Source organism: Haliaeetus albicilla, chromosome 10 (assembly GCF_947461875.1).
Source record: "Haliaeetus albicilla chromosome 10, bHalAlb1.1, whole genome shotgun sequence".
Lineage (NCBI taxonomy): Eukaryota > Metazoa > Chordata > Aves > Accipitriformes > Accipitridae > Haliaeetus > Haliaeetus albicilla.
The window spans coordinates 19,815,268-19,830,740 of NC_091492.1; the positions used below are offsets into that span (position 1 = coordinate 19,815,268).

The 15,473-nt window shown below is 43.4% G+C and overlaps 1 protein-coding gene across 1 annotated transcript in view; it reads left to right on the forward strand.

Annotated features, from left to right (window-relative positions):
- Window positions 1-7,037: 7,037 nt before the first annotated feature.
- SLC6A2 (solute carrier family 6 member 2) overlaps window positions 7,038-15,473 on the forward strand; it is a 79,175-nt gene continuing 70,739 nt past the window's right edge. Inside the window, exon 1 of the mRNA XM_069793691.1 lies at window positions 7,038-7,497. Coding sequence (XP_069649792.1) covers window positions 7,038-7,497 — 460 coding nt within the window. The remainder of the gene's footprint in view (window positions 7,498-15,473) is intronic.

The following is a 15,473-nucleotide window of genomic DNA, read 5'->3' on the forward strand; positions in this document are numbered from 1 at the left end:
CTGTCCAAACTAGTCAATGTTAGCTGGGAAGCTAACTTGCTACTTTGTGTTGCACTTGGATAAATGCTACAACTGAGGGCAACTGGAGGTTTCCAAGTACTAAATCAGTTCACAACTTGATGGACCTGTCGCTATAGAACTGCAAAGGCTTTGGACAGTAAAAGTAAGTAAAACCCATGCAAACCTATACATGAGGTTACCACATGAAAACACCTGTAGGATGAATGTGTAAACTTACATAAGGCAAAACATATACAAAAGTTCTTAAACTTTGAGAAGAAATTATTTTTGGCCCTTCGACTAATAGCTGTGATGAGACCTGGATCCTTTTGAATGTTTATATTTTTACAGATTCACTTTGTTTTTAAAAGAAATAAAGAACTGCTCCTGTTCAGTGTTTTGGAGGCATATTTACAATTAGCTACTGGGTTTTTTCTCCTTCCATCTCAGAGAGATGTAATCACAATACCAAAAGCTTAACGAAATCAGATGCCTTAGGACCACTGACAGACACAGTGGTCCTGTCTCTCGAGCTACCAACAATGGAAAGCTGATTGCTTCTAGGTAGGTAAGGTGAATCTGACTTTTTTCTGTGCTTGTGCATGTTCAGCGAGCATCTAGCACAACAGAACTCTTGATTTGGATGTTACTGCAGCGAAAGCCTTGGGTAACAGTAGTATGAGCTGCTGCTTGCACGCCTTTCCTTATTGAAACGGCAAATCTGTTGAGCACAATTCACTTGTTTCTGGCTACTCTTAGAAAAGCCAAAAACGACAAACAGAATTTAGATAAGTGAGGCTTTCATTTCCACATCTCCTCTCCAGATCTGTGTATACCATTCTCACTGGCCACAAAGGGAGTTCTGTTTCTATACCAAAGGAAATAATTTGGTCCCCACTGTTAATATTAGGCCTAGTAGAAAGCACCAACAGTGAATAATTTAAATGTTCTCACTGTTTGTTTAGGCTTTAGTGTAATCAGTGAAATCAGCTATTTTGCATTTGGAAAAAGAATCAGTCCTTCTGTGTCTTCAGATATAGGTACATGATGCCTCTTAAAGTAAATGAGGCTACATAAAGATTGGCTTTGAATATGTTCAATAATCAGTGTAGTACGCAATAAACTTAAGATCAGAAGCCCATGTTAAGGTGCCTATTTCTAATGAAGCAAGATATCAGTGCTCATTCTCAGTCTTTTTTGCAGTCTGCACAATTGGACCTTTTACTTGCTGTACAAGCAGAGGTATCAGCAAGAGACTGGCACCAAGAGAAAGGACAGGTCCTCCCAGCAAGCAAGGTCAAATTGCTTCTGTTTTTTTCTTTAGTCTTTTCAACAGGAGGAAGATAATATCCAACTCCTTGCCATCAGCAATGCACTAAAAAAATCTAATCTTAGGATCATCTGAAATTCAGTGAGTTTTCATATCATGATATTTTTTCAGTCATCTCTCAGTCTAGCTTTGGACATTGAGTGAGGTGTCTTGTTCAGGGTCTGCAGACGACAGAAATTATGAAATATCTTAGAAAAGCCTTGATTTAGGGAGGTGCATATAATCCTATGACCACATGGAGTTCCCAGATTAAAACACTTTTCATGAGTTCTACCCATAGGCATACAAGCACAGAAGACTGCTACAGGCAAAACGAGCTTCCCAAAGGAAGCCAGATTAATCTGGTACCTTATTCTGATAACTACCTTTTACAAAAGCAAGGAAAATGTGGTAGATATTAATCTATCACGACTTCACAAAAGCAGCTGCTACAATGACACTTGTAATTATTAGTCTGAGCAGAAGAGATGGAGACAAATATAATTGTTAAGACAGGAAAGGAACTGACTAAAGAGGATATAATACTATGTTGTGCTATAAGGATAATTACAGGCTTGGAGTGAGATTACCCATCCCGAAAGATCAATTATTGAGCATGAATTTATTAAATATTTGCATTAATAATATGCACCCAAAAGTTTATGTCTGCTAATGAAATTTGGAGATGGTGAAGTTGGCAGGCAATATTAAATCAGTGAAGAATGGGACTCACACAGGAAAAAAAAAGGACCCTAGAATAACAGAAAAGGGATGGAAGCGAACAGAGTAAAATGTTAAACCTGGCCTTTAAGAATTAGACAAATGACAGAGCAGAGTGACTTTGATGTTTATAACCTGTCTGTGGACAAACATTTAATACAGGTGTGAAAAAGGCAAGTGAGATCCCCTTCTCATTAAAGTCTTGTCTGATAATCCTGGAAATTATTACTGTTTCACTAAATGCTGGTAAGACTTAATCTGAAATCTAGGCCAGTTTTGCTCAGGAAAGGTTTATTCCAACTAGAAAAGAGAAAGATTACATGGACATACGACATGGTGAACCCAGAAGACGGACTACAGTGGACCAGTGTTCTGGTTCTCTTACAGTTCAAAGTAGGGACTAGGTCAGTGTGTGCCCTTGCTCCCTTCTGGACCCTGCACCTTGATTCTCTCCTGCACAAGCCAAGATGAAGGGAGGAGGATGGAGTGCACCTCATGCACAGTCAGACTGAAATTGGGAGTGCTCCCAGTTTCATCCCACTTACACGCAGCTTTGCAAATTGCTCTCACACAGCTACCTTTGAGACAGAATAAAGCTGATGCTAAAGCAGCACCAAGAGATAGCGATTCAAAGCAGGTAGCGATAAAGAATATTGCTGGAGCTGGAACTTAACTACTTCTGGTGTGAAATGTTCCAAAGTAGGTTTATAATCTTTAAAAGATAGTAAGTGCTAGTAAGCTGGAACGTGGCCAAAGTGAGGTGAAGATGGTGTGCCTATAGAGAGAGGGCAGTGGCAAAATTGTGAGTGATAAACCTCCTAGACTTCAACATCGTCCTCTTCACACACACACATATTCTGTATGTAATAAAATGAGAAAGATGCCATGGGATAGCTTGCTTGGGTGACACTGATGGCTCCCTTGAAGAAGGTCACCTGATGCCAAGGGTAGCAGATCCCAAGTAAAATGAGCTTGGGAAGCATGCATTTGTGACAGTCTCAAGCAACTTGATAAGGAAGATACAAATGCTACTATCGTAAGAAACAGGGAGAGGCCTTGTCTTCCCCTGGAACTTGGCATTCTTGCATAAATGGAATACCAAAACAACGTGGAGTGCTTTTGTAATATTTATTTGCAGTCTGAAGACAGTTTGTAGAATGACAGACACTAACTGTCAAAATGCAGGTTTGGACCAACACAAATGGGCCCTCTCAGTGCAAGACATGCATTTCTTTGGCTCTAGGGAAGAGATACTATGAAAACAGCCTCCTAACAAAGCTTTTAAATGCTAAGTAAACACTACATTTGGAATGGCAATATGATTTTAGAGATACTATGAAGCAAACCTGCCCAACCCAGTCGTAACAGTCCAAGAAGCTGGAGCTGATGTATCTACTGTCACCAAAAGGTGTCTGATACAGTCTACAGCATGGTGTCCTCTACCTGCTAACCTAGAAAGATGGGCACCCCTGCCACTGCCATGTTCCTGTCACTGTGAAATTGTTTTAACATTGATTCAGTCAGAAAGCTGATGTCTACTTTCTTCCTGGTTCCTGCAGCAACTGGCTATTCCCCAAGTTTCTTCTATCACAAAATAACCAAACCTAACTTCATTCAGCTTATGCACTTCATTTGAAAAATGTTTAGTCTTTCAGGGCCGGTGAGCCCCAAGGCCAGAATGAGCTCAGAGTTTCTGTGGATGTACCAGGACATGAAATTAAATAGTTGGTGTATATATCCCCTGCCCGTTTTTACTCTTTTCACTGTATCTTGGATTATAATAAGAAAATGATGTCCTGGGTCTTCAAGTCCAAATCCCAGCTCTCACAAGCAACTTCATCATACAACCCTGCTCATAAAACAATCTCCTAAAACACAGGTCTCTAGTGCCCACTGTATTCACTGCTTTGATAGTTAGAACTCTTCTCATTTTCCAACTAAATGTATCACGGTTCTTTTGTCCTTTGGTTTAAATGTTGGGGGAGGAGGGGGCAGTCAGTGACATTTACCTCAATTTATTTATAAAGCAATCATATCCCCTCTCAGTCACTGTTCTGTTTGGCTCAACTGCCAAACTCTTTCATCAAGTGTATCAGACATAACATGAAGCAAGACTCTTTCAGATGCACCAACTATAAAGTGTGAGTTCCAACATATTTGAAAACTGTTTGATACAGCCCTTCTCAAAAGCTGGTTCATAGGAAGGACAGTAGCCAGCTGCTCCTGTAGTTCTGTAATATCAGTGGCAGAGGGCTGTGCTGCCGAAGGTGGAGAATTCAAACGCTGTTGCCAACAAGCACAGTGAGACTTCACACCAGCAGCAAATGGAGATCTGGAAGTACACACTAAATTGTTGTTCACTGGGTTTTTTTTTTTCTTCATAGACACTAACATATGCGTGTGACAATCCCAGCTTACTGTTACAGCATACAGTATGTTCTCCTATATGTTGCAAAGAGAATGACAGACAAGAAATTGAATAATTGATGACTAACCTAGCAACACCTGATTATTTTCTAAAGTAAATTATAACCTATTTCCCAGTCAACAGCGGAATATCACTAACACCCCGCCATCTTGCCTGGCTCCATTGAGGTTTCTAAATACAATATTCCCTTCTCTGACTTCAACTCTACCCGCTGTCAGGCTCCATTAGGCATAACAAGATCCAGACAGATTCAAGATTAAGCAACTTTTTTATAAAATCCAATTGAGGACTTTCTTACCTTGAGGGTGCAGCAGATATTACATTAACCAGATTGTGCACACTTTCCATGCAAGAATTAAAGGCATATATATATATGCACAGTGACTTAATTCTCTTAGGAAATAAGCGGGGGCTTTCTAGATTCCTCCCACCATAGACATCATGATCAAGCTCAGCTAATTGAGACCTTGTGAGGAAAAGGGTGTTCCTTAGCAAGGCCTTATTTTTCCAGAAGCAATATGGGAGTGCTGTTGTCTAGCGTAGGAAGTCTGTGCAGATTATTAAGGCAGTGATAGTCACGTGGAGAGAAGGGAACCAGGTTTAAAAAGCTCCTTACTGGCTAGGCTACAGCTTCAGCTCCCAGACAGACTGCAGTCCCAGAGTGGTGGAACCAAGAAGGAGGAATCCCCCTTCAGTCATATTCCTCCTCCCCATAGGTACCAGGGAATGGGACAGAGACATCCCCAGTGCTATCTGGTGAGTTTGTCAGCAAGGTGGCTTCAGTGCTCTGCATCTGGGAGCAGAGGCTCTCCTTACGCCCAGAACAGAGCTCGTCCTTTATTTGCTATGGGAGAATGGGTGTGCAGGCTCACTGAAACGCAGGGGAGTGTGGGCATATTTGGGGGCACTGCATGTAACACGGGTATGTGTTTGATGCATGTGGTGGCAGTGACTGATAGATGGTATGAGGAGTAGGCAGCAGTGTAGCTACGCATGAGTGTAAAAATGTGGGTTGTACTGCACAGGCAAATTGCAAGTGTTTACAGGGTGCTATGTAATGACTGTGCACAGGGGAAGTACCTGCAGCACATACGGCATGAAGTGTTAAAAAGAACAGAGAAAATGGTCTCATGTGGTGTATTTGGAGAAGATGAGAGCAGGAAATCACGGAGTAACCAAAAGAGAACATATGAGCTGCATGTTCTAAGCATACAATTGCTGTGAAACAGTATAGCCACTGCTCAAACACTTCACCCACATGAGGGCTTTAGGATCCAAGTCACAACTTGGATCTTGGAGCTTGAACTAAGAGCTTTTTGTGAAGGCATAAAAATCTGCAAATTGTCAATAGCTGTCTTACTAGCATCTTGTAGTCTGTGGCCTAAAGAGAGGAGGGGAAGACACTAATATGTGAGCTTTAACTCCGAGTTGGGATTCTTTTTCACATTCCAAGTTTGCAGAGGAACCTGGTATTCCTTTCGCGCTCTAACTAGCACCTGTTCATATGTTACAATTGTAATACTGTATTATCGGTCCTAGCAGAGTGAATAAGAACGGTAGGCTGTAACACCACCGAGAATCCTCTGCGATCTGACCTGTTCTCACTGATGCCAGGCAGAAGGGAAACTATTCAACATTGGGGACGGGAAGCCAGTTTCTTCCTTTTGTGCTCAAATTTTATTCCCTTAACAGAGGCTGAACGTAGAGTTACTGCTCACAGCTGTAAGGGGAAGAGCCCGTGAAAACCCCTTTCTGCAGTTGTATTTAGCCAACTTTTGGCACCAATCACTGTTGTTCTGCCAGCTAACGCTTTGCTGATTTTACACGTAAAAGACTCAGGTCCCATTTGGAATAGCAGCAAATAGTTAATGTCCTGCAAATACCTCAACCTGACAACCGAATCCTACCAGTCCCAGGCTGGCCAGGAAAGAAAAAGCCGGGCATCCATCAGTCCTGGCGTAGGCGTATTAGCATTGTCCAGCTCTGTCATTCAACCTGCACCCCACCGGGTTCTGATGTCAAAAGCCAAATTCTGCTGTTTAACTAAAGGCAGGCTAGCAGAGAGGGGAAAGCTGTCTCTGTACTGCAGCTCAGCCGGGGAAGAAGGGAAGTGGGCAATCCGCATGAGCTCTACCTGTTGCCTGCTAACGGCACTTCCAGATGGCTCGGCCGGGGGTGCCTCGCGGGAAGGAGCAGCTCCGAGCGCCCCGCAGGCTGCGGCAGGACGAGCCCTAACTGTCTAACTCTAAGGGGAAACTGCCGCTGGAGGAGAAGGTGCGGCGCCGGCCGGTGCGGGGCTCCGGCCGGCTCCGCGCTCCCTGGCGCGGCCGGCTCGCGGCGCGGGTCGGGAGGCTCCAGCCCGGTCTCCAGCGGCGGCCGGGGCCGGAGCCGGGGCCGGGACCGGGGCCGGGGCCGCGCGCCCCAGGTGCGCCCGCCGCTCGGCAGCCCGCGGGCAGCGGCGCGGTGCCCGGCCGCCGGCCGCTCCCCCGCGGAGGAAGAGGCGCGGGAAGGAAGCCCCGCTCCCCGGGGGCACCCCGGCGGGCGCGGGCGCCGCGGTCCCCCCTCTCCCGCCTCATTTGCATGGCTCTTATTACGGCCGTGCCTCGCTCCTGCCGCGCTGACACCGGCGGGCTGGAGCGCGGAGTCGCCTCCAGCGGGAAGTGCACTTCCGTTATCTGCGCTCCCACACCCCGCCTCGCCCGCTCCCCCGCCTCAGCTCGCTCTCTCCTCTGGATGTTTAAGGCGAGGATGAACAAACAGATCCAGCCCGACCGCAAAGTGTCGGTGGTGGCCCCCTTGCCGGACCGCGCGGGGCCGCCGCCCCCGAGGAAGGACGTGGAGCTGATCCTGGTGAAGGAGCACAACGGGGTGCAGTACACCAGCAGCAGCCTCCTGCCCGCCGCCCCCGCGCCGCGCTACGGCGCCCAGGACAGGGAGACCTGGGGCAAGAAGATCGACTTCCTCCTCTCCGTCATCGGCTTCGCCGTGGACCTGGCCAACGTCTGGCGATTTCCATACCTCTGCTACAAAAATGGAGGGGGTAAGAGCGCCGCTCGCGAGGTCTTTTTCCCCCGGCCCCACGCCCCAAAGCCCCACCGCCGCGAGGCCGGCATCCCCTTCTCCTCCTCCCCGGAGTTTCAGGGGGAGAGCCGGGCGGCGAGGCTTGCCCCGCGGTGCCCGGGAGGGGTGCCGGATGGCGAAGGGAGGAGCGGCGGCACTGCCGCTCTGCCCCGGCGCTCCCCCGCTCCTCCCTTCGCCATCCGGCACCGCGCGTCCCGGCGAGCGGGGCACCGCCGCGGCTCGCTCGGGCCACCGCCGCCGACTCGCTCGGGGCACCGCCGCCGCTCCGGGCCCCGGGGCCACACGGGCCGCCGCTCCCCGCCCTGCCGCTCAAGACCCTCGCGGTAAGGAGCGCTCGCACACCCCTCGGAGTTTCACTTAGTTTTGAGCACAGGCGTAGTTGCCTCCGGCTGCCGCTTCAGCCTGCTTCACGCTTTTTTCGTCGAGAGGGCAAAAAAAGAAAAACCGAACCGAAAACACTTCAGCAGAAAAACGGCATCTAGAAAAGTTAGCGCCGGACCACCGAAAGGTTTCTTAGGGGCAGTTTTAACGCGGGATCAGGATTTCCGCCCTCCGTTCTGCAGTCTGGGGGTTCTCCCACACCCCCCAGACCCTCCTTCAAAGTAGGCAGGAGACTTGTTACAAAGCAAACCTTACCTCCTGCACAGTTTGGCAGTGACAGCAACAGAAAGAATTACACGCGGTAACTACAGTTAGCTCAGATCGTCTGGCACATCTTCAGTAAGACCTTAACTCCATCAGCCCCTTTCATCTCCCTGAAATACGCTGTGTTGTCAGTGATGACTCCACACCCTGATGGAGTAACACCATCTGCAAGCCGGGCAGGTGCCTGAGGTGCTTTTTCAAATCACACATAGGAAGAACAGCCCCTGCCTAGCAGATGGAGGACTGTTTGTGTGAACGGTGAATGATACAGACAGAAGAACTGCTAGATGGAAAGCATGTTCTGTAAGATAGTTATGTATGTCTTGATAATGTGGTTGCCTGGTGATAAAGGCTAATGGTTCACACTTCTGTGCATAAAATACTTGCTTCCTGTGAAAAGAGGAATGCAGGATGGGAAAATCCCTATCCATTAACATGGAATTACACCTGTCCTTGGAACTGAATGGGATACTAGAAAAGGCTGGTACTGAAACACTTGGTCTAGTTTGGTACCTCCAAAACTTCTGAGGGGAGTCAGAAAATCTCTTCACTCACCACCCAGACAGGCTGAAGAAGGTAGTTAGTACTGAAAAATAACCTCCATCCTTTATTTCATTATGTCCAAAAATCATTCCAGCAGTTCACACTACAGCAGCACAATGCCTCACGAACCCAGCAGGTTTCCATGATGTCAGGTGCAGGTGTAGCAGCAGCATCATTCATGCCACTCATTATATATGTGCCATTGCCAGATCTCCAGGTCATCTGGCAATTTTTAGGGAAAGAAATATATTCCCCTATCTCACATTGCACAAGGTGGCACCCAGAGCGCTTGAACTCTTTTCTGTTGTAATTTGGGTCAGTTAATTTCCTAACCTGCTTCCTTTATAATTTGGTGCTAGCTCAGGCACAGGAGGTAACAGTCCGCAACAATCTTGCATTTTGTTCAGTCTCTGTGTATTATTCTATGTCAGTTCAGCTAGAGAAACCTGGGTCTTCACTAGCATCTTTCAATTCAAATACTTCCAAATTGCAGTGGAGAGAAAGCTAACTACTTCACAGCTACAAGAGGCATCCTTCAGAGAAAAGTTTGCACCAATTCTTCCATACCATCAAAGTGAAATCAGACCTTTACAAGCAAAGGTGGAGAGGCCCTATGCTATCAAAGTCTATAGAATGACTGAGAACTGCTTACTGATACAGAGATTATAAACACTCGTTTACTCTGCTCTTCAATAGCGAATAAACCGCAGTATAAAGCATCTCAATCAACACCTAAGATATCATTCTTGAACACAGACATAATATCACAACATCCTCTACTGGTGCTTAAAAGACTTATTTTACCATAAAATGAAAGATGGGATAATCCCGATGGTCAAAAACCATCAACAATGGGCTTTTCCTAAGGAGGTATTCTCATGGAGGACGTCAGCTAGCTAACATCGCCTCTGGCTAATAGGAAGACAAAACTAATTTTTACAGTTCGTGTTTGGCTTACTGAAGTTTAATAATATCTAGATATTGAGATTATTTTTCTTTTTCTATGCTGTTTGATAGAGCATGGCCATCAGCATATCAGCTAGTAGTATTCAGTCATGACAATTTCCAGGATAGACCCTGTGCTGAGAAGTGGGGAATGGAAATACAGCCAGGGACTGGTTAACAGCTCTCTTCCTTCTCTTTACAACAATTGTCTCTATGGTATCTTAAAATTTTTCCATCCATTGCCTCCCATGTTGGACATATATATTAATTTTGTTTAGTAGAAACTCCTGTTTAGTAGAAAAGTAGAAGAGATTCAGGCTGTAAAAGTACTTTACTGAGTTTTGAGCCAACTCAGTCCCTTCCCTCTTTCAAACTGGGTTTGGGAGCTTGTTTGCTCTATGGGTAAATTTTCCTACAAGACCAAAGAACATGAGGCAATGGGCAGAGCTATGGGATATTGTTGGATTTTATTGATATCTTTCCAGTCCTAAATCACAGATATTTTTAAACATCTTTTTTTTCACACTGCTACTGCAGGAGGGAACCTTTCTAGCACTAGAGCAAGTTTTGCTGCTTCAAAAGAATTATCTAGTGGGTTTCATATAAATGCCAGCTTACTTACCTCCATACAAAAGATGTAATAAAAATAAATGTACTAACAGACATGGAGAAAATTTAATTTCATTATCTTAGTAGTTTTGCTAGACTGCCAAGCAAGCTAAAGAGACAAAATCAGGTGGCATTTCTATACTTGTATAGTGTGCTCAGACTTGTTCTTTAAAAAAAGTTTTACAAGATGCTCGTAATAGGATTACAGTTTGCCTTTTGATATTTATAAGGAACTACTAGATAAAGGAAAAAAAACGAAAACAGATTAAACTTGAATTGGATGGCATGTATAAAGTAAATCAGTGGAAAGAAAAGGTTTCCTTTTCTCTTCCTCCATCAGTTTCTCTTTATTCTGAAAGTCTCAGCAATTACTCATCCTCAGCAATTTAACTAGAGCTGACTTTAGACAAAGATAGTCAAATGTGTTTTATGAATTCAGGTATCTTCAACAGATTGATACAAAATAGGCAGTGAAAAGGCAGCATGTTGCAATGCCAGAAGTCCTAAGCCACCGAAGTATTTTAACACTTGTTTTCAGCATAGCTTGTGCTATCTAGCAAAAAGAAATTCTGTTATCCTTCCAAAATCTACACCCACAAAGGTTCTACAAATGCTCTTAGATGTTGAACAACAGCGTTAAGGACATGGAATTGGTAGAAAATGGCATCCCCCTTTACATCTGAAAAAAGTGACATGGGTGACGTGTAGACTGTTATGTTCCTAAGACCGGCTATGATTAATTTAAGATGCCAGCAGACACACTAAGGGCCTTTCCATGCTTGTAAAAATAGGTGGTTCTCAATAAAGCATGAGAACTTACAGGAACTCAGAAAGAAAGTATAAATACACACTGTATTCCCTCATTCAAAGTTGAATTTTATAAGGACATAGATGCATATACACCCCCACTTTCTTACTAGCCAAATCCTTGAGGTTTTTTCTGTGATAAACGCCAGGAAAATTTCCCGATTAAAAACTAGACATACAGGCTTTTGGGTTAGATCCTGAAGTTCCACACATACAAAACTCCGAGAGTTTACTTCAGTGAGTTTTACTTACACGAGGCATACACCACCCAGTGGTAGTTATATAGACTTTTTCATGTTAGATAACTTTGGAGACAGCACCGGTGGTGTTAACAAAAAAACCCTATTTGTATTTTAACAAGCTTCCAGTAACAAAAAGCTAGAGAGTAAGAAGCATCCAGCAGCACTAAAATGCTGAATGAATAGCCAGAAACATCTGTGTTTTGGGAGTAGCCTGCTGAGAGACCCCAATGGGACTTCTGCACAAAGATAGATGGCAGAATGTAACCCTTATGTGAACAACTGTGATTTTTGGAAACATTCTTCTGCTACAAAAGAAAAATAATCCCCAACCTTTAGTAAGAACTAAAAAGCTAGCATGTTTATTTTTTGTATCAGTTACCTACTTCCACAGGACCTTCCTGCCTTACAAAGGCAGAGACAGATCCAGTGGCTGTATTATAACATGAAACGGGCCACGGAAAACTTTCAGGACAGTTTAGTATGAACAGACTGGGTGAGATCTTGCATTCACTGACTTCTTGGAAGTGGGATATGCCCACTATGTGCTCTAAACTACTTTATAAGATGATAGGGAGGCTCTGTACAGATGGTAAAATTCTGCAAGCTGTCATTAAGCAGATAAGGCAACACTCCAGAAGGGGGAATTCTCAAACATCACCTTGTCAGTTTGGCTGATCAATAAACACCACAACTTGTATGTATTTGACTGCTGCTCACAGCACAAAGGAAAAACACTGTTTGCAGCAAAACAAATACTTCTTGTGCAGTCCATTTGTGAGAGTTTCAAGGAGCAGGGTATGTCACTGGAGAAATCATCAACTACAGTCATTTCTACTGGCTATTCTCACAAGTGCTATATCCTCATTACAACTCATTTCTGGCAAGAGCCCATTTTTCTTGTTTTTTAAAAAGAGACTCTCTAGCTGTATGACTCTCTAAGTGGTCAACATTGATGTACTCAAAACAAGTCTTTGTAACATATCCAACCTTTGAAGTGCTCCCCAGTTCTGCAAGAGGCTATGCTGAATTAAGGAATAAGACAAATATTAAAATTAGAGTCTCATCAACTTAGAGAAAGATTTACCCTGATATTTGGATTACATCTGAAATTTTACTGGTGCCAAATGAAGCTGAGTAATGCCTAGTATGATTATCTGATGTGCTCACAGTGGGGGAGGATGATGCTCAGTCTTAGTTAACAAAGCTATTGTAGTTTTTGTACAAGATACTTTTAGTATTAATGTTCATTTTTGTTTCGTTTTCCTGCATAGTCATAGGCAAAATTACTATTTCCCATTGAAATTTGTGGGGAAAAGAATTTACCAACATAAAGTACTTTTTTTTGTTAGCCAAAGTATTTGCAAGGTCAGTCATGTTCGGACTACTCATTAGGAAGCATGTAATTGTCGGATTAGTCACTGGAGACTTACTGTATCATAAGAATCAGATTAAGCTTTTCATGAACTTATGAATAGCTGCAGATAAAAATTTTAACAGTTCTCTACCTGTCATAATATACACTTTTAATCTCCTTTGAAGCATTATTTAAGTGTTTTTAGACCACAATATTTCTAGAAGAACTGTTTGCTTCAAAGAGCAGTTCACCAGCAATCAATACACTTGAACAGAAGTATCTTACAATCTATCCTAATGATCCCTTTCCTATTCATACTTCCATAAGCTGTAATGCAGGACTAAGCAATCCACAGCACATGTACCAAAACCAGCATACCACCAAATCCGAACATCCCTAAACAGGGCCAGCACAAAACTAGGAGCCAAGAGCTGTCACACAGTGAGAATGACACCTGTGAAAGTATCACCTCCCACAGAGCTGTGAGCCTGGCTAGTGCACTGCTTCACCAAAAGCAAGGTATGATGCTGACCAGCAGCACCTTGCGTTTCTACTAGGCTCTGCCCCCCTCCATCTTGCCAAGTGTTTGCCACCAAATTTCATCACTATTTTGAGAAAGAATATAATCTGGCACTTTACACTTCAAAGGTGGATGACCTTTGCCTTGTAATATCAGGGTTTACGTTCCAAAATAGCATTGATGATGATAATAATAAATCAACTTTGAAGTAATCTCACTGCAAAGCCTACGCCAAGAGTTTGACTCATCAATCAATCAAAGCTCAGATGCAAATCTATGATTTTGGTTTCCTAATACGGGGTTTTCAATTCCCATTAGCACATCAAACCAGTGACGTCAGATAGGTTAAACTGTTATGCTGATCTCCAAACTGTGGCCATGAGCTTTGGATTCCTGGGCATCGTGTGACACTGGGGATAATGTTCAGTTGTGTGGTGTGACAGTACCTCCCTCCCCAGAGCTGGATTCAGTGGCCAGCTCACAGTCGCTCTCTTTCCTTTCCCACATAACTTCATCATTTCTCTTTCCTTTCCTTCATCATCCACTAATTGTCTGGTGCATACAGAGCGTAGATTCAGCTAGGCTCACCAGCACTGTGGCTTACATGCCGGTTGGCAGCTGCTTCTCTGAAATTCCCTGTTCTCCTCTACATGTCTTTTTGGATCCACAAAATAAATCTTCAGAACTGTAATGTCTGCAGGGTTATAAGCTACTATGTAATATACTGACTACATATGAAGCATTATAAATAGCTGATAAGGAATAACTGAATCTTTCTCACCCAAATCTTTCATCAATTCTAAAATTCTAGTTTCTGACTCTGGGGTGAGATACCATGAAATAGTGTGTAAGTGGTGCACTATGTGGACTCTCAGTGAAATACCTGGCTGAACAATTCTAGCAACCCTTCAATTGATAATTTTACAAAGGTTCTAGAGATATACAAGCACAGAAAGGTTCTAGGCAAGATTCATAGTATTTAGCTTGACATTACACCTTAAGAGGAGCATCCTGTGATTAATGCCCAATCAATCACCAAAACTGGTTTTCCACCTTTGCTCCTCCATGTTACCAAGATGATAAAAAAGCTGGTGTGAACCAAATGAGCTGTTCTAACAAAAGCAAAGATACCTCTTTCTAAGCGTGCTGAATGAACACATTTTGATTACCACTCAGAAGCACTTTATTCTAAAGTAAGAGGCAGAAAAGACATCAAACAGTAAACTTAGTTCTGTGGTTTGGAAATTTAGTCTCTGCTTAAGGTCTTCCACCCTACCTTCACTCCTGTATGCCCTTCTCAGTTCTGCCAAGAAACTGAAGTACTGAAATATCCCTAGAAAGCCATTCCAATAGGATATATATCTCTCCTAGACAAGTAAATTCTGAAAGTTGCATTAGGAAGCCTTCTACATTCATATTAACACCCATTAAAACAGATATAAGAGTTTCTTACAGTTTGGCTAGGGATCTCAGGTTTTGGATACTCATTCAAGCTGAAATAGCAGGCAATTAAGCTTCATCTGTTTCTAGTCTGTTTTCTCACCAACATCTTTTTAAGCTCTTTACTAAATTCGCTGCGAGCAATGGAAAATAGAAAGGCCATATTAGGAGTGTAGCAGCCAATAGCCCTTCTTTACCGAAGAAACCAAAATATCTCTAAGGAGACTGAGACATGGTCTACATGGTTTTGGGGCAGAATTTCCCTTTCGTCTTTTGGCAAAATATCACAAACCTGTCTGTCAGTTCAGTGAATATGTGAATACAGCTCCAGCAGTCTAAAGATATTATTTCAAGTCAGATACTTTCCTCCCCATACTTGCACTGATACAAAACAGAATGCTGATACAACTGCTTACATGTAAGATCAGAGGGAACATACAGCTTTAGTGAGTGTTTAGATATGCTGTGAGGGAAATTATGATTAAAACCAGTCCACAAATTACAGAACCTCTTGCTGTGAATCAAAATGGAAACAAATGGTTTAAAGAATTTTGAGCAGTTCTGAGGAGCAACATCAAATAGCTCATACCTTCATTTTTGCTATGTCTAATGGGAAGCACATCAGCAACTCCCAGTTCTAAAGCCTTTGTCCCAGGTTAAGCAATTGGTTAAATAGTTAAGAACTGTAGCGTGGCTCTTTAATATCAGTTTGCACTGTAACTTCCATAGCATTTGTACCTAACTGCTCTCAGCACTATAACAAAATAATAAACCATAACCAAATAAATTCTATACAGATATATTTATATTAAAATATTGTAATTCAGGAG